The 26,811-nt window shown below is 33.7% G+C and overlaps 1 protein-coding gene across 4 annotated transcripts in view; it reads left to right on the top strand.

Moving 5' to 3' along the window:
- Positions 1 to 26,811, top strand: part of PXDNL (peroxidasin like) — a 512,873-nt gene that overhangs the window by 190,486 nt on the left and 295,576 nt on the right. Inside the window, exon 1 of one of the 4 annotated variants that reach the window (XM_074278151.1) lies at positions 24,355 to 24,905. The exons of the other annotated variants lie outside the window; for them this stretch is intronic. Coding sequence (XP_074134252.1) covers positions 24,841 to 24,905 — 65 coding nt within the window. The 5' untranslated portion in view covers positions 24,355 to 24,840. Of the gene's footprint in view, positions 1 to 24,354; positions 24,906 to 26,811 lie in introns of those variants that run through there. 4 annotated transcript variants of the gene reach the window in all.

Genomic DNA, 26,811 nt, shown 5'->3' with positions numbered 1-26,811 from the left:
ATCATATAGCAGATTGGCATAATAAATAACAATAAATGATACATAAAATTGGAATCTCAATTTCTGAGATTTAGCTCACTTTAAATATTTGCTGCCTGTGAGTAAGTTCATTTGAAACAGTGAAAACCTAATCTAAAAATTACAAAGAACTATCCTTTTTAGAGTATAAACTATGTAATTAGATACACATATAATATTAATGTATAAGTTGCATATAGAAGCAGAGAAATACCTAACATTTATTCTAGTTGAGGGACTGTTTATATATTTGGTAGACCTTTCCTTCTAAAATATGTTTGCATTTCAAGTCAGCAAGATAGAAAAGTATTAAGATAGAAAAGTATTACTTTCTTCATTTCACACTATATTAGTAACATCAGAAAAAAGGATCACTCATGAAATTATCTGTTACTAGACTCCTGAAGGGCAAACCATGTGGCTATTTAGCAATCTCATTTTTATTTGTTCAGCGGTTTCCCAAAGTGAACAAGATATTGCCCTCAATAGGGACGGTAAAGCAATTTATTTAGCTGCTTGTCAGAAGAAACTATCTTTAATACTGCGAATGCAGAGGCTTTTTAGATATACAGCTGTCACAATTACCCAGTGAATGCCATTCTTATAATCATTTGACTTCCCAGGAAAGTAAATCAATGACAAGCAAGAAAGTCCAATAGCAAGTTCATAATATGTTGCTTAAAATGACTTTAGGAACAGATTGAATTAGATTGTTGCTTTTTCTTTATAATTGATTGAGGAACTGTTTTCTTTTCAGTTCCTCTTATTTTAGTGAGATTTCATAAAATATTAGAAAAGGAGGCTCTGAATTCTATATTACAACATTGACATCTAATTAACAATATATATATACATGCATATATGTGTAAATATATATGTATACAGATATTTATGGAAGAGAAGAGACAGAAAGAGAGAGACATAGAAACAGACAGACGCACACAGAGAGACAGAGACAGAGAGAGAGACAGATAGAGACACTGAGAGGGGGAAAGATTGAATTTATTTTTTATAGCCATTACTTTCAGTTCAGGGATTTATACTTTCAAATTATTTCTTTGCCCAGTCTTCTCTATGTCTAGTGACCCCTCTATTCCCTCTCATCCCCAGCTATAGCCAATGCATCCTTATATATAATTAAAGATGGTCTCACACCAAGTTTCTGTTCAATTTTGTAATTGCAAGTATAGAAAAGTAGGCTGCCAGAAATGCTGACATGAACTATTCATATAGTAATCTGGACCACAGGTGACCAGTTATGCTGTGTCTGTGGCTTTATAAGATCTTTTTTTCTATTTTGACCTTAAGTCAGTTATACTGTAGAGGTTATCTGCATAGATAACAGCCCTGGCACAAAAAACCTGATGTTGACAAAGATCACACTTTCTGACTTCCTAAGACATACAAGGAATTCCAAAGTTACCAACTCACTCAAGGGATTAGAAAATGTGAAAGAGGAAATTGAATGTGCTAAATCAATAGACAGATGGTGGTCTGTCTCACCTTTCTCTTTGAAAGCAAACAGGATTTTCAGATTTACAGAATCTTTGGACTGGAGACAGAGATATTTTAACTTTCTTTTTTTCAGATTGCATTTCCAGTTTTTCTATCTTGCTTGCCTGTGCTTCAAAAAGGCTTATTCACTGCTGGCTTTATTTGTTGGTTTTTGTTATCTTGCTCCATGAAAACTGGCTTCTCTTGGAGTCCCAGCACCTGCTGTCAGATTTTAAGCAGTTTTCTCCTCGGCTTTGTTGTTGAATCTTATTTTGGGATCTCCCACCCCTCTACCAATACCCTCACCCTTATTGACCATCTTTGGTAGATGCTGCTGCTTTTGAAAGTTAGGTACAGTCCTGCTGCTGGCCTATGGATAAGTCAACTGACATGCAGACAGTCTTCCCACAGAGAGGCAGCATCTGGGTGTGCATAGAACCATTTTTCTCACAATGCCTCAGTGGGAGTGCCTGTACCTGGTAAGCAAACTATAGAAGGTAATGCAAAAGGGAAGTAATTTCTTTTTAAAAGCCTTTAGATAATGACTCCTCATTGACATGGTTTATTAAATCCTTTGAATAGAAGCTTCCCCTATAGTTCCCCTGTAGGATGGGGATGGGAAAGGGAGGGGAAGAAGGAGACTAAGAAGGCCAGTTTTATTCATTGCTGGACTTTTTTCCCCCCCCAAGGGATAAAACTAGGTAATTCATTTAAAAAGGCATTATTTAAACTAACATTTCTTTCAGCACGTAACCTGTATTTGAAAGCATGATGTATGATGAAAGCAAAACAAAAACATGTGTTCTACTGAGTGCTGCTATTTAAAAAAGAGGATTATAGCGCAAGAAATTTGTGGCACTCAGAAATATGGCATCAAAAATGTAGATGAACATGTTTCTGGCTTGTATGTTAATTAGAAGAAGATGGCATAAGCAATTTATTTGTGTTTCATTTGCTTTGACACTCTTGGGGTCTGTAATATTTCTTTCTTTGCCAAGTGAAAAGTCCAAATATTTAGTGCCAACAGATGTGTAATTTAGCATTATGTGACTTCAAGCATTGAGTACATGCAACTACTAGAACTGAGATTTTTGTTAATTTGCAAGGTGAATGCTCATTTAAAGAAAGCTTGGAGGCAGGCCTGGCTCTAGGCAGCAATAATAAAATAATAGCTTATCTCTCTCAAAAATGGCAGTGAGGAGTCATGGATAAGATAATTTTTCAGTCTGGTTTGAACTTTGCTCTGACACATTGTTGGTGAATAACCCAAGCAAGTCATTTTACTTCTCATTGGTCTAGCCATATCACTAAGACTATAAATAATAGAAAAGCTGCTGATTTGAATTGGTAGAGGGAGTTGATAGAGCAAGACCAAAAAAGAGATCTTTATAGAACATCTTAAGGCTTATAAAACATTTTTACAATAACCAAGTCAAAATGGGCATCTTATCTGAACTTTACGAATGAGAAAATGGAAGCTCTAAGACAGAAAGTAACATGTGTGAGCCAAAGCAGAATCAGTCAACTTAGCAAGCAAATTATTAAGCACTTACTATGTACCAGGCACTGTGCTATGAACTGAGGATATAAATAAAAGCAAAAAAAAAAAATCTTCTTTTGCCCTCAAGAAACTTACATTCAAATGGAGAAGTAGAACTCAGCTGGACTGGATTCTACATCCATTGTCTTTTCAATGACACCATTCTCTTTCTAAAAAGCAGGTGGTATTTGTCTATGTGTCATTCCTCATGGCATCACAATTCCTAGACTAAATCTTTTTTCCCCCCCCAGCTTCTCAAGTTTAACTTCTGTAGTTCTTTACTTGTTCAACTCTTTGACCTTATCTCTGTTGAATCCTTTATTCAAGCACTTATTAAATAATAGCCATATGCTAGACTTATCTGGGGATACAGATAAAAAGAATGAAAAAAAAAATCTGTTTTCAAGAATCTCACATTCTGATGAAGAAGTCTATGAGGACATATGTAAGTGGGAAACTGGTCTACAACTTTGTTTTTCCTTTTCTTCATTTAGGTTTTAGTGCCACATTTGTGTCATAAAAGGAATTTGGTAGGACTACTTCTTTACCTGTTTTTCCAAAGAGTTTACTTAGTATTGCAAATAATTATTCTTTAAATATTTTATAGGATTCACTTGTGAATCCATTTGGTCCTGGAGATTTTTTCTTAGGAAGTTCATTAATGATGAAATTTCTTTTTTTAATTTTCAATTTTTTTTTCCAAAATAGGGTTAAGTATTGTATTTTCTTTTCTGTTAATCTGGACAATTTATACTTTTGTAAATATTCCTCCATTTCATTTAAAATTTTCAGATTTGTTGGTATATAATTGGACAAAATAGCTCCTAATAATTGCATTAAAATCTCTTCCTTTGTGGTGAATTTAATTTTTTTTGCTTTGTTTTTGATATTGATATTTTGGCTTTCTTTTTTCCTTTTTTTTTTTTATGATTACATTAACCAGTGGTTTATTTTAATTCTTTAAATCAGCTCCTAATTTTTATTTATTAGTTCAATGGTTTTCTTCAATTTTATTAATTTCTGCTTTGATTTTCAGGTTTTAATTTAATCCCCATTTTAATTGGGGATCTTTGATATGTTTTCTTTCTAGTTCTTTTAGTTCAGTGCCCAATTTATTGATCTGTTCTTCTTTATTTTGTTGATTTGGAGATATAAATATACTACAATAAATTTTGGTATATTGTCTCATTGGAAATTTTCTATTTTATCTACTTAGCCATAGAACATCAAATATAAAATAATAACAGGATAGCAATTTGTATTTTAGAACCTTTCCTTATGAACCCCACTTAAAAATGAGAGAAGAATTGGGTAATAATAATATTACAGACGATATCACTGTATTTATGATTGGAGAATTTGGGTTGAAATCCCACTTGTACCTCTAATTCTTGAATGAAGTTAGGAGAGCCAATTAACTATGTTGAGACTTCATTTCCTCAGATATAAGTTGAGGGATCATTCACCTACAACTGGAAGAGCTTTCAGTGATTATCTAACCCAAACCTCCTCATTTTATAGATGAAGAAATTGAGGCATAGGGAGGCTAAATTATTTACCAAGATCTTACAGGTATTAAATATCATATGCAGGATTTAAACCTAGGCAATCTGACTTTAGATTCCTTCATTCCATGATGTTTATTAAGGGCTTTTCTTGAAGATCTTTAAAGTTCTCTCCATCTTGAAATCTACCTCAGTAAAATATAGAATGATCAGGATCAAATGCTTGAGCAGAAGAAATAAGTATTTATCTCTTTTTCTAAAGCAGGGGAGATAGAAGTGAAAGGAAGTATAAAAATCTGAAATTACAAAGTTCATTTTAATATGGTACTTTGTGCTTTTTGTACTTCCAATAAATGCTAAGCTCTTTTCAGCTACACTTTTAAGAAAAAAAAATTATATATGTAGTAAGTCAAATTTAGATTTTCATGGTTTTTTTTTGACTGCCAATCAGATACCTCAGTGATTTTAAGTAGATATTTTCAAATTATATTGCCAACCATGGGAACTTTTTAATAGTAAAAAAAAAAAAAAAATCAAAGCAAAACAAAACAAAAGCTATATATAAGCTGTCATAGTTTTCCTACTTACTGGTCTTCAAAATTGCTATTGATGTTTTAAAAAACTCAAAGATTTTCTTTCCTTATTCTGTTGACAACATAAATGCAACTGTACTTAACCTTTATTACTGACATTTATATTTAAATTATTTAAAGTGGCATATCATTTGAAGTGGGTGAGATATTTGCTTTGTTCTATTACTACTGATGTAGTTAATCTGATATTTTATTTTAAAATGTTGAATTCAGCAATTTGGTTCTTTTAAGACTTTTGTCACGTAACCAATCTAAGAGAATAGAAGATAGTGAGGAACTAACAGAGTTTTGTAGTTTTCTAGAATGTTTTTCTAGGAAGGAAAAGGCCCAGAGGGGAAACTATAATTGCAACTATAGGTAGTGTAAAATATGGTTCAATTTTTAAAGCAGCAAATTGTACTTTTATATCTGGTTTAGGTTTTATTTGATCATGTTTCTTTTTAGAAGTTGTGCTTGATTACATTTTTCTCATTTTTATTGCAGAATAATCATCTTCTTTGTACTTTAGCTGAAAACTTGAGAGAAGGAATGCTATTCCATCTTTTCTGTTCACCTGTTTAATCTTCTTTGTACTCTGATTTTTTATTACCATTGCACTCAAACTCACTCTTTACTCCCCTACCTATCTCCCATCACAAGGCTACTCACCCCATTACACTATGGTCTCAGGAATGCCTGATACTTAGGTAGCAAACTTGCTTTTCCTTTCCCAGTGCCATCTTCTGACTCCCTCCTGGTGACAAACTTCTTGGCCTCACTTTTTTTTTTTAAATTAAAGCTTTTTTTATTTTCAAAACATATGCATTGATAATTTTCAACATTTACCCTTGAAAAACCTTGTGTTCCAAATTGTTTTCCTTCTTTTCCCCCTTCTCCAGACAGCAAGTAACCCAATATATGTTAAACATGTGCAGTTCTTCTATACATATTTCCACAATTATTATGCTGCACAAGTAAAATCAGATCAAAAAGGGAAAAGGTGAGAAAGAAAACAAAGTGCAAGCAAACAACAACAAAAGAGTGAGAATGCTATGTTGTCATCCATATTCATTTCTCACAGTCCTCTCTCTGGGTGTAGATGACTTTCTCCATCACAAAATCATTGGAACTGGCCTGAATCAGCTCATTGTTGAAAAGAGCCTTGTCCATCAGAATTAATCATTGTATAATCTTGTTATTGCTGTGTATAAGGTTCTCCTGGTTCTACTCACTTCACTTAGCATCAGTTTATGTAAGTCTCTCCAGGCCTTGCTGAAAAGAGTGCTGCATTTCTTATAGAACAATAATATTTCATAACATTCATATACTATAACTTATTCAGCTACTCTCCAATTGATGGGGATTCACTCAGTTTTCAGTTCCTTGCAACTACAAAAAGGACTGCTACAAATATTTTTGCACATGTGGGTCCTTTTCCTTTTTTTTATAATACCTTTGGAACACAGGCCCAATAGAGACACTGTGTATGCACAGTTAGATGGTTCCAAATTGCTCTTGGGGATGGTTAGATCAGTTCACAATTCCACCAACAATATATTAGTGTCCCAGTTTTTCCACATCTCCTCCACTAGTCATCATTACCTTTTCCTTCCATCTTATCCAATTTGAGAGGTGTATAGAGATACTTCAGAATTGTCTTAATTTGTATTTCTTTGAATAATAGTGATTTAAAGTATTTTTTCATATGACTAGAAATGATTTTAATTTCTTCATCTGAAAATTGTGTTTATATCCTTTAACCTTTTATCAATTGGAGAATGCTTTGTATTCTTATGAATTTGAATCAATTCTCTATTTATTTTAGAAATGGGAATTTTATCAGAACCCTAGGATGGAAAATTTAATCTTGTCTGCATTGATTTTGTATTAAAACTTTTTAACTTAATATCTTCAAAATTATCCATTTTGCATTCCATAATGTACTATAGTTCTTCTTTGGCCACAAATTTCTTCCTTCTCCACAGATCTGAGAGGTAGACCATTCTATGTTCTTCTAATTTGCTTTATAGTATCACTTTTCATGTCTAAATCATGAACCCATTTTGACCTTATTTTGGTATAGGTTGTTAGATATGGGTAAATGCCCAACTTCTGCCATACTAATTTCCAATTTTCCCAGCAATTTTGTCAAATAGTGAGTTGTTATCGCAGAAGCTGGGGATATCAAGCAATAGATTATTATAGTCATCGACATCTTGTGAAATTAATCTATTCCACTGATCTACTACTCTCTTTCTTAGCCAATACCAAATATTTGCTGCTTTTGATATAGTTTTAAGTCTGGTACAGCTAGACCACCACCATCATTTGCATTTTTCCAATAATTCTCTTGAAATTCTTGACTGTTTTTTCTTCCAGATGAACTTTGTTATTATTATTTTTTTTTCTAGCTCTGTAAAATAATTTATTGGGAGTTTGATTGGTTGGGCACTGAGTAATTTAGGTAGTATTGTAATTTTTATTATATTAGCTTGGCCCACCCATGAGTACTTGATCTTTTTCCAATTGATTCAATATGACTTTATTTGTGTGGAAAGTATTTTGTAGTTGTGTTCATATAGTTCCTGACTTTGCCTTGGCAGGTAGATCCCCAAATATTTATATTATCAGTTATTTTGAATGATGTTTCTCTTTGTATCTCTTGCTGCTGGACTTTGTAACATATTAACAAACTGATGATTTATGTGAATTTATTTTGTATCCTGCAACTTTGCTAAAGTTGTGAAATATTTCTAATAGATTTTTAGTTGTTTCTCTAAGTATAGCATCATATCCACAAGGAATGATAATTTGGTTTCCTCAGTTCCTACTCTAATTTCTTTCATCTCTTTTTCTTCTTATTGTCAAAGCTAACATTTCTAATACAATATTGAATAGTGATAGTGGGCAACCTTGTTTCATCCCTGATCTTATTGGGAATTCGTTTATCCCCATTACATATGATGCTTACTGATAATTTTAAATAGATGCCACTGATCATTTTAAGGAAAATTCCATTTATTCCCATATTCATTAGGGTTTTTAATAGGACTGAATATTGGAGCTTGCCAAATGGTTTTTTCTCTGCATTTATTGAGATAATTATATAATTTTTGTTAATTTGGTTATTGTTGTAATGAATTATGTTAATAATTTTCCAGTGAAGGTTATGGAATATTATTGCTCTGTAAGAAATGACCAGCAGGAGGAATACAGAGAGGCCTGGAGAGACTTACATCAACTGATGCTGAGTGAAATGAGCAGAACCAGAAGATCACTATACACTTCAACAACAATACTGTATGAGGATGTATTCTGATGGAAGTGGAAATCTTCAACATAAAGAAGATCCAACTCACTTCCAGTTGATCAATGATGGACAGAAATAACTACACCCAGAGAAGGAACACTGGGAAGCGAATGTAAATTGTTAGCACTACTGTCTATCTACCCAGGTTACTTATACCTTCGGAAGCTAATAATTAATGTGCAACAAGAAAATGGTATTTACACACATATATTGTATCTAGGTTATATTGTAACACATGTAAAATGTATGGGATTACCTGCCATGGAGGGGGGGGAGGGAGTGGAGGGAGGGAGGAGATAATTTGGAAAAATGAATAAAAAAATAAAATTAAAAAAAAATAATAACAATAATTTTCCAGTCCTGCATTCCTACTTGGTAGAGTGTATTATCCTGGGGATAATTTGCTGAATGGCTTTGCTTATATTTTATTTAACATTTTTACATCAATATTCATTAGGGAAACTGATCTATCATTTTCTTTATTTTGAATCTATGTGGTTTAGCTATCAATACAATATCTGTGTCATAAAAGGAATTTGGTAGAACTTCTTTCCCTATTTTTCCAAACAATTTGCACAGTATTGGAATTAATTGTTCTTTAAATGTTTAGTAGAATTCACATATAAATCCATCTGGCCCTGGAGATTTTTTTAAGGGACTATAATGATTAATAGCTTGTAAAATTTCTTTTTTTTTTCCAAAACAGGACTATTTAAGTAATTTTTTTTTTCTCCGTTAATCTGGGCAGTCTATATTTTTTTTGTAAGAATTCATCCATTTCACTTAGATTATCACATTTATTGGCATACAACTGAGAAAACTAACTCCTAATTATTGCTCTAATTTCTTCTTCATTAGTGGAAAGTTCTCCCTTTTCATTTTTGATAATAATTTGATTTTTAAAAAAAAATTTAATCAAATTAACTAAAGGTTTATCTATTTTTTTTCATAAAACCAACTCAGTTTTGTTTATTAGTTCAATTGTTTTTTACTTTCAATTTTATTAATCTGCCCTTTTATTTTCAGCATTTCAAACTTGGCATTTAATTGGGGGTTTTTAATTGATCTTTCTCTAGCTTTTTTAGTTTCATACCAATTCATTGAACTTTTCTTTCTCTATTTTATGCAAATAAGCATCTAGAAATATAAAACTTCCTCTAAGAACTGCTTTGTATGTACCCCACAAATTTTAGTATGCTGTCTCATTATTGTCATTCTCTTGAATGAAATGATTGTTTATGTCTATGATTTGTTGTTTCACTCACTCATTCTTCAGATTATTTAGTTTCTAATTAATTTTTGGTCTATTTTTCCTTGGCCTTTTATTACAAGTAATTTTATTGCATCATGATCTGGAAAGGATGCACTTACTATTTCTGGCTTTTTGCATTGATTTTGAGGTTTTTATGCCCTAATACATGATCAGTTTTTGAATAGGTTCCATGTACCACTGAGAAAAAAAATATATTCCTTTCTGTCTCCATTCAATTTTCTTGAAAGATCTATTTATACCTTACTTTTCTTTTTTTACTCCAGCTGAAGTATAATAGATTCTGCTCCAGTCTTTTACCCTTACTTTGTATGTATCACTTTGTTTTAAATGTGTTTCTTTAAATTACATATTATAGGATTGTAGGATTTTGGCTCTTAATCCAGTCTGTTATTTGAAATTCCTAACTCTCTGTTTCCCACCATCTTATTTTCTCCATGTTACACTTTTCTCTTTCCTTTCCCCATTTTCTTCCTTCCCAATGTTTTGCTTTTTACTACTATCTCCCTCAAACAACCCTCCCTTTTTTACAGCCCCTTCTCTTTTTTTATACCTTTCCCTTCTACTTCTGTTCTTCTATAAGTCTTCTCCTTTCCTTTTCCCTTTCCTCTCCAACTTCCCTGTAGGGTATAATTAGTTTTTCTGTGAAGTTAAGTATGTCTGATATTTTTTCTTTGACCTAAATCTGCTGAGAGTTATGGTTCATGCAGTGCTTGCTCTTTCCCTTTTTTCCCCTCAGTCATAATAGGTCTTTTTAAAAACTCTTCATGAGATGTAATTCACTCCATTTTATCTTTATTTTCCTCTTCTTCCTAGTACAACCCTCTCTCCACCTCTAGTTTCTTTTTTATGTCATCACAATAAAATCAAATTATGCCTATATCTTCTAAGTATACCCATAGCAGACATACAATTATAAAGAGCTAAACATATCATCTTCCTATATAAGGAAGCTTTTTAACTTTTAAAAGAAACAGTTATTAATTTTTTTTCTTTCCTTATTATCTTTTTATGCTTCTCTTGAGTTCTGTATTTGATCAAATTTATTTCAGCTCTGGTCTTTTCATTAGAAATAAATGAAACTCCTTTGTTTCATTGATTGCTTATCTTTTGCCCTGAAAGATAATGCTTAATTTTGCTTGATAGTTGATTCTTGGCTGTAATCCAAGTTCCTTTGCCCTGTAACACATCATATTCCAGGCCATTTTATCCTTTAAAGTTGAAGCTGATAGATCCTGGGTATCTCTGATTGTGGCCCCTTGATATTTGAATTGTTTCTTTCTGGCTTATTGCAATATTTTGACCTTGATCTAATAATTCTAAAATTTAGCTACAATATTCCTTGGAGTTTTCATTTTGGGGTCTCTTTCAGCAAGTGATTTGGGAATTCCTTGGCAATTTTACTCTCTAATTTTAGGATATCAGGACAGTTTTCTTGATGATTTCCTGAAAGATCATGTCTAGGCTTGTTTTTTCATCATAGTTTTCAGGTAATCCAGTAATTCTTAGCTTGTTTCTCCTGGATCTATTTTCCATGTCAGTTATTTTCCCAATGAGATATTTTACACTTTCTTCTACTTTTTCTTCTTCTTCTTCTTTTTTTTTTTTTTTGTTTGATTTTTGATGTCTCATTGAGTTATTCACTTTGATTTGTTCAATTCTAATTTTTAGTGAATTATTTTCTTCAATGAACTTTAAAAAAATCTATGCTTTTGCATTTGGCAAATTGAACTTTTAAATGAGTTATTTTGTTCATTGGATTTTTTTTACATTTCGCAAATTATATTTTTCAATGAGTTGGTTTCTTTTTCCACTTTATCAAATCTATTTTGTAAAGAGTTATATGCCTTTCCCAGTTTGTTAAATCTTTTTTTTTAAGGAGTTTTTTTCAGATGCATCTCCTAGATGCAAATTTATTTTTCCAAACTCTCCTGCAAAATTCCTTTCCCCATTTTTCTTGTAACTCTGTTTTAAGATTCTTTTTTAATTCTTCCAAGACAGCCTTGTGAGATGGAGTCTAACTCATATCACCCTTTGGGGCTTCATCTGAAGATATTTTGCCTTTAGTGTTCTGAAGATTTGAGGTCTGTTCTTCTGTCTCCATAAAAACTATCTGTGGACAGAGATCTTGTTGGTTTTTGTTTGTTTGTTTGTTTGTTTTTTGTTCACTTAAGATTGAGATTTGCCCTTAGGGCAAAAGGGATATTATCCCAAATTTCCTCAGTAAGTAACAGCAACTTCATGCTGCCTTGGGGCCAGTGCTGCTGGTACTTATATTTCTGGTGTTTATGAGCATTTGTTTATGGGGTTATTTTATTTTATTTTATTTTTAATAATTTTTATTATATATTTTTATATAATATTATCCCTTGTATTCATTTTTCCAAATTATCCCCCCCTCCCTCTGCTCCCTCCCCCCGATGACAGGCAATCCCATACATTTTACATGTGTTACATTATAACCTAGATACAATACATGTGTGTAAATACCATTTTCTTGTTGCACAATAAGCATTAGATTCCGAAGGTACATGTAACCTGGGTAGATAGACAGTAGTGCTAACAATTTACATTCACTTCCCAGTGTTTCTTCTCTGGGTGTAGCTACCTCTGTCCATCATTGATCAACTGGAAGTGAGTTGGCTCTTCTTTATGTTGAAGAGTTCCACTACCATCAGAATATATCCTCATACAGTATTATTGATGAAGTGTACAGTGATCTTCTGGTTCTGCTCATTTCACTCAGCATCAGTTGATGTAAGTCTCTCCAAGCCTCTCTGTATTCCTCCTGCTGGTCATTTCTTACAGAGCAATAATATTCCATAACCTTCATATACCATAATTTACCCAACCATTCTCCAACTGATGGACATCCATTCATCTTCCAGTTTCTAGCTACAACAAAAAGAGCTGCCACAAACATTTTGGCACATATAGGTCTCTTTCTGCTCTTTAGTATTTCTTTGGGATATAAGCCCAGTAGTAGCACTGCTGGGTCAAAGGGTATGCACAGTTTGATAACTTTTTGGGCATAGTTCTAAATTGCTCTCCAGAATGGCTGGATTCTTTCACAACTCCACCAGCAATGTATTAGTGTCCCAGTTTTCCCACATCCCCTCCAACATTCATCATTATTTGTTCCTGTCATCTTAGCCAATCTGACAGGTATGTAGTGGTATCTCAGAGTTGTCTTAATTTGCATTTCTCTGATCAGTAGTGATTTGGAATACTCTTTCATGTGAGTGGATATAGTTTCAATTTCTTCATCTGAGAATTGTCTGTTCATATCCTTTGACCATTTATCAATTGGAGAATGGTTCGGTTTCTTATAAATTAGGGTCAGTTCTCTATATATTTTGGAAATGAGACCTTTGTCAGAACCTTTGCTTTTAAAAATATTTTCCCAATTTGTTACTTCCCTTCTAATCTTGTTTGCATTAGTATTGTTTGTACAGAAACTTTTTAGTTTGATGTAATCAAAATCTTCTATTTTGTGATCAATAATGATCTCTAGTTCTCCTCTGGTCATAAATTCCTTCCTCCTCCACAGGTCTGAGAGGTAGACTATCCTCTGTTCCTCTAATCTATTTATTTTCTCATTCTTTATGCCTAAATCATGGAGCCATTTTGATCTTATCTTGGTATATGGTGTTCAGTGTGGATCCATATCTAATTTCTGCCATATTAATTTCCAGTTTTCCCAACAGTTTTTTCCAAATAATGAATTTTTATCCCTAATGTTGGTATCTTTGGGTTTGTCAAAGATTAGATTGCTATAGATGTACCCTTTTTTGTCCTTTGTATCTAATCTGTTCCACTGATCTACCGGTCTATTTCTTAGCCAATACCAAATGGTTTTGGTGACTGCTGTTATATAATATAGCTTTAGATCAGGTACACTTAGACCACCTTCCTCTGAGTTTTTTTTTTCATTAGTTCCCTTGCAATTCTCGACCTTTTATTCTTCCATATGAATTTTGTTGTTATTTTTTCTAGGTCATTGAAATAGTTTCTTGGGAGTCTGATTGGTATAGCACTAAATAAATAGATTAGTTTGGGGAGTATTGTCATCTTTATTATATTCGCTCGGCCCATCCAAGAGCACTGAATGTCTTTCCAATTATTTAAATCTGACTTTATTTTTGTGGCAAGTGTTTTGTAATTTTTCTCATATGATTCCTGACTTTTCTTTGGTAGATGGATTCCCAAATACTTTATACTCTCAACATTTGTTTGGAATGGAATTTCTCTTTGTATCTCTTGCTGTTGCATTTTGTTAGTGATATATAAAAATGCTGAGGATTTATGTGGATTTATTTTGTATCCTGCCACTTTGCTGAAATTTTGAATTATTTCTAGTAGCTTTTTAGCAGAGTCTTTGGGGTTCTCTAAGTATACCATCATGTCATCTGCAAAAAGTGATAGTTTGATTTCCTCATTTCCTACTCTAATTCCTTGAATCTCTTTCTCGGCTCTTATTGCTGAGGCTAGCGTTTCTAGTACTATATTGAATAGTAATGGTGATAGTGGGCAACCTTGTTTCACTCCTGATCTTACTGGGAAAGGTTGCAGTTTATGGGGTTATTTTAGAGTTCAGGGCTCACTATTCATCTTTTGTAGTTGCATTGGATGTTTTGCAGCTAGTTGCTGATCCACTGGCTTCTGAACCAGGACAGTGTATCCAATGCTGTTGTATGTTGCCTAAGAGTTTCATGGTAGATTCCCCTGAGATACCACACTGTCCTGTGTTCCTGTACTGTGACTGGGCTGGGCAACCTCCTCCCTCCTTTCACCCTCCCCATGTCTGATTGAAACAGACCTTTTCTGAAGTTCTTTCAAAGTATCTTCTGCTGGAAACTTGTTACATTCCAAAAATTTGTGGGTTCTGTCACTCCAAAACCAGCTCAGAAGCTTGATCTGGTATTGCTCTGAGGGATGCCAGGAGGAGCTCTTATAAAAACCTGTTTGCTCTCTGTCATCTTGACTCCATCCAGGCCTCTTTTTCTTATGCTAATTGTACTTTCACTCATTCCTCACCTTACTTCTAGAGGTGGAGCAGTTGGAATGCTCCTGGCTTCCCATTGCCACTTTTAAGCTCTTTGTGTAAAATCATCACTCAATAACCCCTACTCCTTTGAGACTCATCCACTCCATATCTATACTCAACAGACTAGGAACAAGTAGATTAGTATGTTGGGTTATAGTCTGCACCATTGGGAGTAATGTCTATTTTAGTGAAATTTGAGATTCATTAAACTTAAGAAAATATTATATCCCCAATAAAATCTTCTTGAGACCACAGAGACTGTTTTGCTTCTGTCTTTCTCTATGTCCTAATACAGTCCTTACAACTGAGTTTGATTTTAATAAATATTTGTTCATAGAATTGATGCTTATAAAAGCTAAGTGTCTTGCTGAAATTCACATTGATAATAAATAGAGCAAAGCTTCTAGCTTGTGTTTTGTGGATCCCAGTCCAGTACTCTTTTTACTACGTTTTAAAATCTTCTTGAATTTCTTCTATACTCCTTTAAACCATCATATCTCATGCAGTATGTGACTTTTCTTGGAACAATCAAACTGTCCTTATCACCATGAAAAATACAAAATAAAACCAAGAAGAAAAAAGAAACATTCTCCATAGTAAATTTGTTTTTAAAAATAGTCTGAAGGAATGCTTGTCAATTGATTTTTACTGATATTATGACTTGGCATTTCAGTGAGTGAAGATGAAAAAAAAAAAAAAAAAAGTAGGAAGACAGTAGTTGAAAGACATATGTCGAACTTTTTGCTTAATATTTAAATACCTGTAAGTCAGAAGCCATTTCTAATATGTATTTCAGTGCCCAGAGGACTCAATACACATCCATTCAGCCACTCATTCTCATAAGTAGTTTCCAAATTTCATTTGTTATATGACAAGAAAATAATGGGATAGATTCCACACCAGTTGAGAAGATATCAGGGTCATTAATTTAATAGTCAAGGCTCATCTAATCCAATGAGGGTAGGAGTTCAGAATTCCAGAATGGGTCAGAGAAACAGCCTGGCAGACTGGAGTTTGGCTGAATGTTGCATTTTGTCTAATTATTGAATTGTGTGGCCTCAATAAATCTGAGATCTGTTTCATATAAGACCATACCCACTTGGCTTGATCTATATCTGGCCACTGGACCCTCCCTCATTTAAATCCATTTCACTTGTATGCCATGGCATCAACTGCTTGATGCCATGGTTCCCCTTCAAGAACAAAGGATAAAGAATATTGCCTAAGACTACCTACTTATTTTTACATAGCTCAGAGGTTACATTCTATATGGGATTTTAATGTTCTCTCCCTCTTCAAATTACTTTGAATAATTTTGTATGTATATTGTTATACATGTATTTACAAAATCACATATTTTTTATATAAATGTATATATGAGTGTGTTTGTGTGTGTGTGTGTGTGTTTGTGTGTGTGTTTGTGTGTGTATGCATGTGTCCTAATAGATATAGAACAGTATGTTGAGTCTGGAAAACCTAACTCTGGCACATCCTGAATGCTTGAGTCTGGCCAGTCACTTAACCTCTAAGTCACACTCATTCTAAAACTGTAAATTGCTGAGAAAATGCTGATTCAGGGATTTCCTGTATCAATGAAATCAAAGATCTAGTCCCTATTTCTTATTTTGAATAACTTTATTATTCAGTTATTTCTGTAATGTCTGACATCATGACCCTATTAAAAGTATTTTCTTAGTAAAGATACTAGAGTAATCTATTTTTTCTTCTTCAGTTCATTTTATAAGTGTAGAACTGAGGCAAACAGGATTAAGTGACTTGCTCAGAGTCCCACCTTGAATTTATTTATCCATGCATATGCTGTATCCCCAAAATAGAATGGAAAATCTTTGGGAGTCAGGGGTTGTTGATATATTTCTAGAACTTAGCAACATAGTGCCACATCATAAGCTCTTAATAAAAGTTGAAAAATAAATAGTACCATTAGAATTCCAGTAGTCTTATACCAATAGCCATTATCTAAAATAATTGAATTAAATAATGATGAGATTAATGTTGTTACCTTCTCTTGAAATTCAGGCCTAGCTAATCTGAGATACTTAAAGAAAACAAAACAAAACAAAACAAAACAACTAATCTTTTCCATGGAAAACACAAGATAGGATGGTTTAAAGATGGAAAGAAGAAAGCCAGGAAGTTTTAAGGGTGTATTGAAGAGTAATGGATTTGCACTCATAGTACCAAACATAGAACTTAGTATCTATGAGAATATCAGAAAGGCATAACTTTTATAAACATCAGTTCTATGAAGTTATTAAAATCATACTCCTTCCATATGGCTCCTTCTATATGAAAAGAAGCACATTAAAATACAAAGAGCACTAGATTTGCAGTTAGAGGCTCTGGGGTCAAATACTGGGTAAATCACAATTACCTTAGGCGTAAGTGTATTTTTCTGTAAAATGATACTTTTAGACTGGATGCGTTTTAAAAGTCCTTTTAGCTCTAAAGATTCAATTCTATGATTTGGTGAAATCAATATTCTTACAGCGTGGAATAATAATTCAAAGGAACCCAAAGGAGGAAGACTTAGAGAGCTTAAGTCTCATAAGGAGAAAAGTTGAAGAATGTGAATCAGGAACTTGTTGCAAGGGATCTAGAAGCTGACAAAGGAATCAAAACAGAAATCAAGGAACTGTAGGAATCATCAATGTAAGAATTCAAAAATTCAAAGAATGAGCTTTGGGGCTTTTTAATTGTCACTAATGGCCTAATTTCCTGCTCAGCATCTTCTTTGCTAGTCTTAAACATAATCCCTGCCCTTGTCTGTCCTCCTGTGCAACTATAGGGCCCAGATGAGAACCCCAACCAAGTGACTTACCCCATTTGCTATCTCAGATGACTCTTATTCCTCCTTTACCTTGCTTATATTAGCCACTATTAGATTAGAAAGTAAGGAGCCTGCTAATAATATGCTGACATGAAGCCAGAGTATGCATATGGGGGAAGAGGTAAAAGTGGTGAGGAAATATACCTTGTAAGAGGTAATGTTTCTGATAGAAATAGGACTGCGACAACTTGAGGGGAGACTCTAGGAAAACAAGAGCTAAATCCAACTGTACACCAAAAAAGCCCTTGAATCTTCATATGAATCCAGGTAGAATTTGGGAAGCTTCCTGATGAAAGGATTAAGTTAATTGATTAATTGTTATTATTATTTTTGCTGAGACATTTGGGGTTAAGTTACTTGCCCAGGATCACACAAATAGGAAATATTAAGTGTCTGGGATAGGATTTGAACTCGGGTCCTCCTGACTGTAGGCTAGTACTCTATTCACTGTACCATCTAGCTTCCCCAAAGGTTTAAATTATTTCATGGGGCATATGTTCATTTTCAATATTATTTTTGTTGTCAGGTATTTGTTCTTGAAGAACAACAATGACTTCATTAGGGTGATGATTTTGGGGAAGGATTTTTTTTTGCAAGGCAATTTGGATTAAGTGACTTGACCAGGGTCACACAGCTAGTAAGTGTAAAGTATCTGAGATTGGATTTGACTTCACTATGCCATGCAGTTACCTTTGACAGGATTTTTAAATAACTACTTCTGTCCTGTTCATTTTTTAGTTATGATTTCTTAAATCTATCTCTGAAAAACAAGATTTAAAATAATGGTTATAAAGGAGTCCACTGATTCTTTGGACCGGCTCTTTGTATTTCAGCATTTTAATACTTGAGACAAATACAAAAGATGGTTAAGCAATGAGGAAATCTGACTTCTTCTGTTATATTAGCAGCTTCATCACTGAAGTCCATACCTTCTCTTCCTCCTTTTCTTTGTATTCTTTTTTTTAGGGTCAGTGACTCTAGCTGCATAGTATTATCCTTAAAAGGATACCAGTGTAGGGAGCCAAAATGGTGGAGATGACACAGGTTTCTTTCTGACCTTCTCCTACAATCCTCAGACTAATTAGCAAATCCAGCCTCTGAATTAACTCTGGACTGGCAGAATCCACAAATATTGAGAGTGCAACAAATTATCAATAGAAGATAATTTTGAAGATCACCAGAAAAGGTCTGTTTCAACTGGAAATGGGAGGGAGTCAACGAAACACAAGCAGCTGAGTACAAATGCTAGTGCAGATAGTATGAAGTTCTGGAACAGGGCAGACTCCACTGTTGTTGTGGACTCTGCATGGCAGAGAATCTCTGGAGAGGAATCTACAGGAATCTACAGCTGTGTTGTAGTTCTGCCCTGACTGCAAGCCAGAAAATCAGCAGAGAAGTCATAAAACATCCAACACAAACATAAAAGATCAATAGTGAACCCTGAAATGCCAAAATCTCATGGGACCTGATTATGCCCACCCAGCACTGGAAGTGAGTCAGCACTGACCCAGCACAGTTGTGGTTGCTTATAGAGGAAGCTGCTGCTTGTAGAGGAAGCTTGGAAAACCTCCCCTGCCCTAAAAGCAAACCTTAATCTTTTTAAAAAATGAGTAAAAAAGTAAAGAGGACTCTGATGATAGACAGCTTTTATGATGAAAGAAAAGAACAGATTTCAAACCCTGACGAGACTAAAGGGCAGATTAACTCCAGATGAAGCCCAAAAGGTCATGTAACCTGGTCCCCATTACACAAGGCTCTCCTAGAAGAAATTAAAAAGGCTCTTAAAAGAGCTAGAAGAAAAATGGGGAAAGGAAATGAGAAATTTATAAGAAGGTTTTAGAAAAAGAAATAGAACAAGCTATTAATCAACTCTTTAAGAAAAAAATCCCCAGGACCAGATGGATTTACATGTGAATTCTACCAAATATTTAAGGAAAAATCAACTCCAATGATATATAAGTTATTTGAAAAAATAGGGAATGAAGGACTCCTACCAAATTCCTTTTATGACACAGACATGGTATTGATACCTAAAGCAGATAGGACAAAAACAGAAAATTATATACTAATTTCCCTAATGAATATTGATGTAAAAATCTTAAATAAAATATTAGCAAAGAGATTACAGAAAATCATCCCCAGGATAATACACCACGACCAAGTAGGATTTATATCAGGAATGCAGGACTAGTTCAATATTAGGAAATTGACTATATCAATAACCAAGTTAACAAAAAGCATATGATTATCTCAATAGATGTAAAAAAAAAGCATTTGATAAAATCCAACATCTATTTCTTATAAAAAACACTAAAGACTATAGGAATAAGTGGACTTTTCCTTAAAACAGTCAGTAACATCTATTTAAAACCATCAGCAACCATCATATGTAATGGGGATAAACTAGAAACATTCCCAAGTGGTGAAACAAGATTGCCCCCTACCATTATTATTCAATATTGTACTAGAAATACTAGTTTTGGCAATAAGGGAAGAAAAAGTGATTAAAGGATTTAGAGTAGGTAATGAGGAAACCAAAATTATCACTCTTTGCAGATGATATTATGGTATACTTAGAGAACCCCAGAGAATCAATTAAAAAGCTATTAAAATAATCCACCACTTTAGCAAAGTTGCTGGATACAAAATAAATCTACATAAATCATCAGCATTCTTATACATCATTAACAAAATCCAACAGGAAGACATATAAAGAGAAATTCCATTTAAAATAACTTTTGATAATATAAACTATTTGGGAATTTATCTGCCAAGGGAAAGTCAGAAACTATATAAATAAAACTACAAAACACTTTCCACAGAAATAAAATTAGATCTAAGCAATTGGAAAAATATCAAATCCTCTTGGATAGGTCTAGCAAATATAATAATGACAATACTACCTAAACTAATCTATTTATTTAGTATTATACTAATCAAACTTCCAAGAAACTATTTTACTGACTTAGAAAAAAATAACAAAATTCATCTGGAAGAACAAAAGTTTAAGAATTTCTAAAGAATTAATGAAGAGAAAAGCAAATAAAGGTGGCATAGCTGTACCAAATCTAAAACTATATTATAAAGCAGTGGTCGTCAAAACCATTTTGTACTGGTTAAGAAATAGAGAAGTTTTTCAGTAGAATAAGTTAGGGTTCACAGAACAAAATCGTCAATGACTACAACAATCTAGTATTTGAGAAACCCAAAGGCCCCAGCATTTGGGATAAGAATTCACTATTTGATAAAAACTGTTGCGAAAATTGGAAATTAGTATGGTGGAAAATAGGCGTAGACCCACACATAACACCATATACTAAGATAAGGTCAAAATGGTTCATGATATAGAAATAAAGAATGTTATTATAAACAAATTAGAAGAACACAGGATAGTTTACCTCTAGGATTTATGGAAGATGAAGGAATTTGTGACCAAAGAAGAACTAGAGATCATTATTGATCACAAAATAGATAATTTTGATTACATTAATTTAAAAAGGTTTTGTACAAACAAAACCAATGCAGACAGATTAAAAGGGAAGCAATAAACTGGGAAAACATTTTTATATCCAAAGGATCTGATAAAGGCTTAATTTCAAAAATTTATAGAGAACTGACTGAAATTTATAATAGTTCAAGCCATTCTCCAATTGATAGATAAATGGTCAAAGGATATGAACAGATAATTTTCAGATGAAGAAATTAACACTATTTCTAGTCCAGGCCTCTCCAGGCCTCTCTGAAATAATCTTTCTGGTCTTTTCTTTATCTCTTGATCCTGGTAACTGACTGACAGCAGTCTTGTTGAATTTGACATGATTTCAATTTCTCTGTGCAAGAATAGACCTAAGGAAGCTCCAGGCCTGAGGAGGGCATACTTTTGTACTTCCTCACTTTTGTCCTCCTTACTCTCCTTTTGAGTCATGGAAAGAGCTAAGCATCCAGTATCCTGGAATCTGCTCAATGTACCTAAATAATACAGGGTATGGAATAATGCAAAATTTAGAAGAGAAGGAGTAAAGACATATAGAAAGAAGGTAATACAGGTTAATAGTGCTGGCACATGTGTATCTGTTTTCTCTGGATGGCAATTCAGGACTGGGGAGATCTGATCAAGTTGTGACCTACAGGGACACTTTCATACACAGTTTTCTTAGGAGTAGAGATATAATAGGGACTATGAGCCTCTAGGCAGGACCAAGAGAAGCTGAGTTAGCAGAATAGCTATATTAGGAGGCAGCAATTTCTAGAGCAACTAAGACAACTGGGAGAGTGTAAAAGATGAAAACTTCTTTCTTTTTGGAGTCCTACAAAGAGGAAGTTTGAGTTCAAGAATAAAAAATATATCTTTTTTAACCTACTTTGAGACATGTTTATAGACTAGTTTGGGGCTTCTTGAATTTCTTGAAAGTGTCTTCACACACACTGGGAATTGAAATGCCAATAGGCCAGTATAAAGAATCATGGAGATCCTTAGACAGTGAAGAGAGCCTTTTTTGATAGGGGAAATACTCACAAACCAAAAGATATTAGGTGCCTAGGTCTGCTGGGACTCCAAGGAAAATTGTGCATCCTACTGGGATCCCAGAGGGAATAGGGAACATTCCCCCCTCAAGCTAATAAAGTCTGGTGAGGTTTTTATAGGGTTTTTATCTAGGTATATGACAGAACCAGGCTTTGAGGGTCTGGGATGTGGAGAGATAGCAAGGAGCTTGGATCTGGGCAAAAAGTTTTCACCTGGGGACTAAAATTGATTCTTGCTAGAGGTGGGATAGGATGGGGAAACAAACTCTGGCAGAATTGATGGCTGAATAGTCATACTCCTTATCAGTGGGAAAGAGGATTTTTATAAAGCCATTACTGCTGGTTGTATTCTGACAGTAACTCTGCTTTCCTGTGAGGACTTTTAAAAAATTCTCCAGGTTTTCTTTGTTTAACATAACTAGGAGGCTACTATATCCTTGTAGAGAAATGAGCATATAGCCTTCTTGGTAATTGTTTTGACTTGTTTGGTTTCAATTTTTTTGCTTCATTAATAATGAGTAAATCATCTATATAATTAAACATTGATTGATTTAGTTGACTCCTTTTTACCATGCTTAGGACAGCTAGGTGGTACAGTGGATAGAATGTGAGGCCTGGAGTCAGTAAGACCTGAATTAAAATATAGCCTCATTCACTTATTAGCTGTATGACCCTGAGCAAGTCAATTCACCCTATTTGCCTCAGTTTCTTCATTTGTAAAATGAGCTGCAGAAGGAAACAACAAATCACTTCAGTATCTTTGCCAAGAAAGCACAAAATAAGATCTTGAAGAGTGATGATAACAGTAAACAATAAAAAAAGAAGTAAGGGAAAAGGGCAGAATATTCTTGCAGGTCTAGGTTAATTCAGAAGACTAATGGAATCAATTCACACTCTCCACAGCTCTAGATTAAAGCTTCAAGTATTGCCATAATGAAAGGGAGTGGAATTAAGGTAGAGAAATCCAGCTTTTTGAGAAGTTTAGGGAGTTTAGGAGAGCCTCCTGGCCAAACAAGGGTTGGACTTTTATTGCTGAATAAGGTTAGAAAAGGGCCTGAAGAGTGACCTCTCCATTAAACCAAGGAAGATTCCTTGATGTCTGAATTCCTTTCACCAGATATATCCTCTTATGTGCCTCCCCGAGGTACTTTTTTTTTTCCTTTTGAGAAGGGCCAAGTGTGGGATAATAAAGCTATTATGATAAAGTCCAAACTACTATTTTCTTCTAATGTGGGTTCTGAGACTAACCATTTCATTGGTCTAACTGCCTGATCAAGACATAACAATTAGTACGCATAAAATACTGTATGAACTTTAGCTGTTCCCACTTTCTCTTTCCTCACCTATGATTTCCTTGATCCAGGAAAATATTGATGAAAAAAAAATTGCTTCTACTAATGCAAATTAATAACTCTTCTGAGGCTTTTAATCATAAAAGTTGCCTGGAGCAATGAGAGATTAAATAACTTAGCTAAACCCATATAGCCAAATGTGGTAGAGGCAGGACAAGAATCCAATTCTTTATTTTAAGGATGATCTTTCACATATTTTGCCTTTCACATAATCAGAGGTCCAGGGGTAGAGCAGGGTGGGAAGAAAGAGAGAGGAGAGACAGAGGGAAGAGAGACAGAGAGACATAAGAGAGAGAAAGAGACATACACATACACACACAGAGATAAAGAGAGAGACTAAGAGACAGAGACAGACACACACAGAGACAGACATACACACACACAGAGAGACAGACAGACACAGACAGAGAGACATAAAGATACAGAAAGAGACATCGAGAAAAATAGAAAATACCATGTTTTTAGTGGTTTAGATTATAAATTGGGGAAATTGTCCTAGCCAAAAGGAAATCTTTAGTTGCCAAAATAATGTCTCTGTGTTAGCTTTTCACTGCCAAGAAAAAAAGAGTCAAAGGAAATAGTCCAGCAGCCTTCCTGACAGTAAAATTTTAGAGCTGGAAGATACTTTATTGAGATCATCTAGCTATATTTTATTTGATTTTTTTGGTAGAATTTTTAAAAAGAACAGAGTGTCTCTGCTTTTAGTCATAATCAGTTAGTTATATTAGAAACAAACCATTAACAATGTTAAATATATATATTATTATAAGCAGCCAGAAGGAACAATGGATAGAATGCTGGCCCTGGAGTTACCAAGATGAGTTCAGATCCAATCTCAGATACTTCCTAGCTGTAAGACTCTGGGCAAGTTATTTGATCTCTAACTATCTCAGTTTTCTCAATTGTAAAAAATAAGAGTAATCATGGTACTTACTTCACGAAATTATTGTGAGAATCATATGAGATAATATTTTTAAAGTATCTAGCACATAGTAGGTATTTAATTATGCTTATTCCTTTCCCTCTCCCTTTCAATTAAAATTTACATTTGGAAACTGTCATGGTTGTTTCATAACCGAGTTGTAAAAAGTTATAGTGCATATAGAATCTGTATATACTTATAGGAGAGTCTAAATAATATTTGACTTTTGGGATACAAATTGTTATCCCTGTATTACATTAGTAAATATATAATTGTAAATGCTATTTAAGATTGGTTATTGATAGTACTAATACTAATAGGGTTGGAGGCGAATGCAGCTGTTGGGAATATAAGTTGATGACCTCAGAGATTCCCCACTGAGCCTCATGGGTACCTTTAAAACTCTGCAGGAAAGTTAGAGCTAGCCAATCTCTGGGTATGCAATCCTCTGTGAGAGGAGGAATTGGAATGAGGATATTTATGAGCTTATATGAACTTCTGAGGTACAGTATATAAAGGGTCAATTTTGAAATTAAGATCTAGTTTGTCTAAATTTTGATTGGGATGTATGACACTGGGTAAATCACTTAATCTTTTAGTAGTCCAAGGTAATTTTCTAAGACTATAAATTAAGGGCATGTTGTTAATGTGCCAAGTTTCCTAAAATTAAACAATATAGTCTGTCAGTAAGCATTTCTAAAAAATTTAAAACTTTATTCTTAAATTTGATTTATTAATGGGTATTATGTTGGAATCAAATCAGACACTCCATTCATTCCAAATGAGACACTCTAAAATTGTGTATGTGTCTTTGTGTGTATGCGTGTGTGTTTCAGTCCAATTCTTTGTGACTCCATTTGGGGGTTTCTTGGAAGAGATACTGGAATAGTATGCCAGCTCACTTTACAGATGAGGAAATCAAGACAAACAGGACTAAGTGACTTGCTCAGGAATATTTAGCTACTAAGTGTCTGAGGCTGGGTTTTAACTCAGGTCTTCCTGATTCCAGGGCCAACATTTTACCTACTGTTCTACATATTTGCCTATATATGCATGAATGTATGTATATTTATCTATATATAAAAAGATTAATCAGTATATCAGTATATATACACATACATATATCTTTTGCAAATGTCAAAGTGTTATATCAATGTTATTATTTTTATATATTTATATGTTATTATTATTATTATTATTATTTTTAAGTGATTAGTAATCTGAGGAAAATTTATACTTTTGATGCCAGTTATAGGAATCCCTTCTTTCTTTCAAAACCTAGTAGATATTCCTTCTGTTACATGAAACCTCTCCTAATCTCCCATGTGGTTAAAATGCTCTCTTTTAAATTACTTCATATTATTTTTTATATATGTTACATTTATTTAACTGGGTGTATGTCAGATCTTCTCTCTCTACCCCAATAAAATGCAAGCTCCTTGAAGTCAGGGGCTGATTCATTCTTGTTTTTACATCTCCATTTTCAAACATAATCTTAATAAATGGTTGTTGAATTATAATGTTTTTTTCACAGTTTAGAGGAACTGCATAATTTTCTTGAGTACCCAGTCCATGCCAAACACTCAGTAAGTACTATATTAGAATGATAAGAACAGGCAGGTTGAAGCCAAGTTGTTAAGTCATGTTTAGATTTTGTTGGGTTTTTACATGTTTTGGAAAACTATGAATATTATTGGCTAGAAACAGTTTGGAAAGAACCAAGGAAGTTTGGAAGACTGAATGGTTTGTCTCCTCATTAGGATATTTCAGGGGATGCTGCTTTTGGATTGGTATACTAGGGCTCAGTGACAAGTATAGTTGAGAAAACAAAGTATAGTTTGAATCTTTGAGTTGGTTCATAGCAGGGTTTCATAACTTCGGGTCTATGAATTTGTTTTTTAAGAACTTTTGAAAACTGTATTTAAATACAATTGTTTCTTCTATAATCCTATTTATTTTGATTTATGCACTTAGAAGCATTATTCTGAAAAACAAGTAAAAAACTCCTCATTTATAGTATGTTGGTGTTTTCCCCAAGTGAGATGGCTCATGATTTTATTTTGCTTTTTGTTGTTTTGGCTGGATTTGCTTAGGAACCAAATATGCATGTGCTTGAAATATGCTTTTTGTTTTATTTTAGAGTTTTTTCCTACCTCACTAGAGCTTATTCTTCTTACTTGGAGTCTCGTAATGGATCTCTTAATTTTGTCTCATTGGTCTGCTGTTTGCTTTCCAGAGTTAAGATAATTATATGATAAAGAAATGTGCTAAAGTATTTGATTGTTCTTTTCAATATTCTAAAGGAGTCTTTTTGGACAGCATAGATAAATCATAATGGATTGTTAATATTGAGCTATCATAATTAATAATAAAGGTGTGTGCATTTAGAATAGAACTTTGAGGTTTACA

This window comes from Sminthopsis crassicaudata, chromosome 1 (assembly GCF_048593235.1).
Source record: "Sminthopsis crassicaudata isolate SCR6 chromosome 1, ASM4859323v1, whole genome shotgun sequence".
In the NCBI taxonomy this organism is placed as follows: Eukaryota; Metazoa; Chordata; class Mammalia; order Dasyuromorphia; family Dasyuridae; genus Sminthopsis; species Sminthopsis crassicaudata.
The sequence above is the reverse complement of the archived record's forward strand: the minus strand, read 5'-3'. Positions and strand labels throughout refer to the sequence as shown.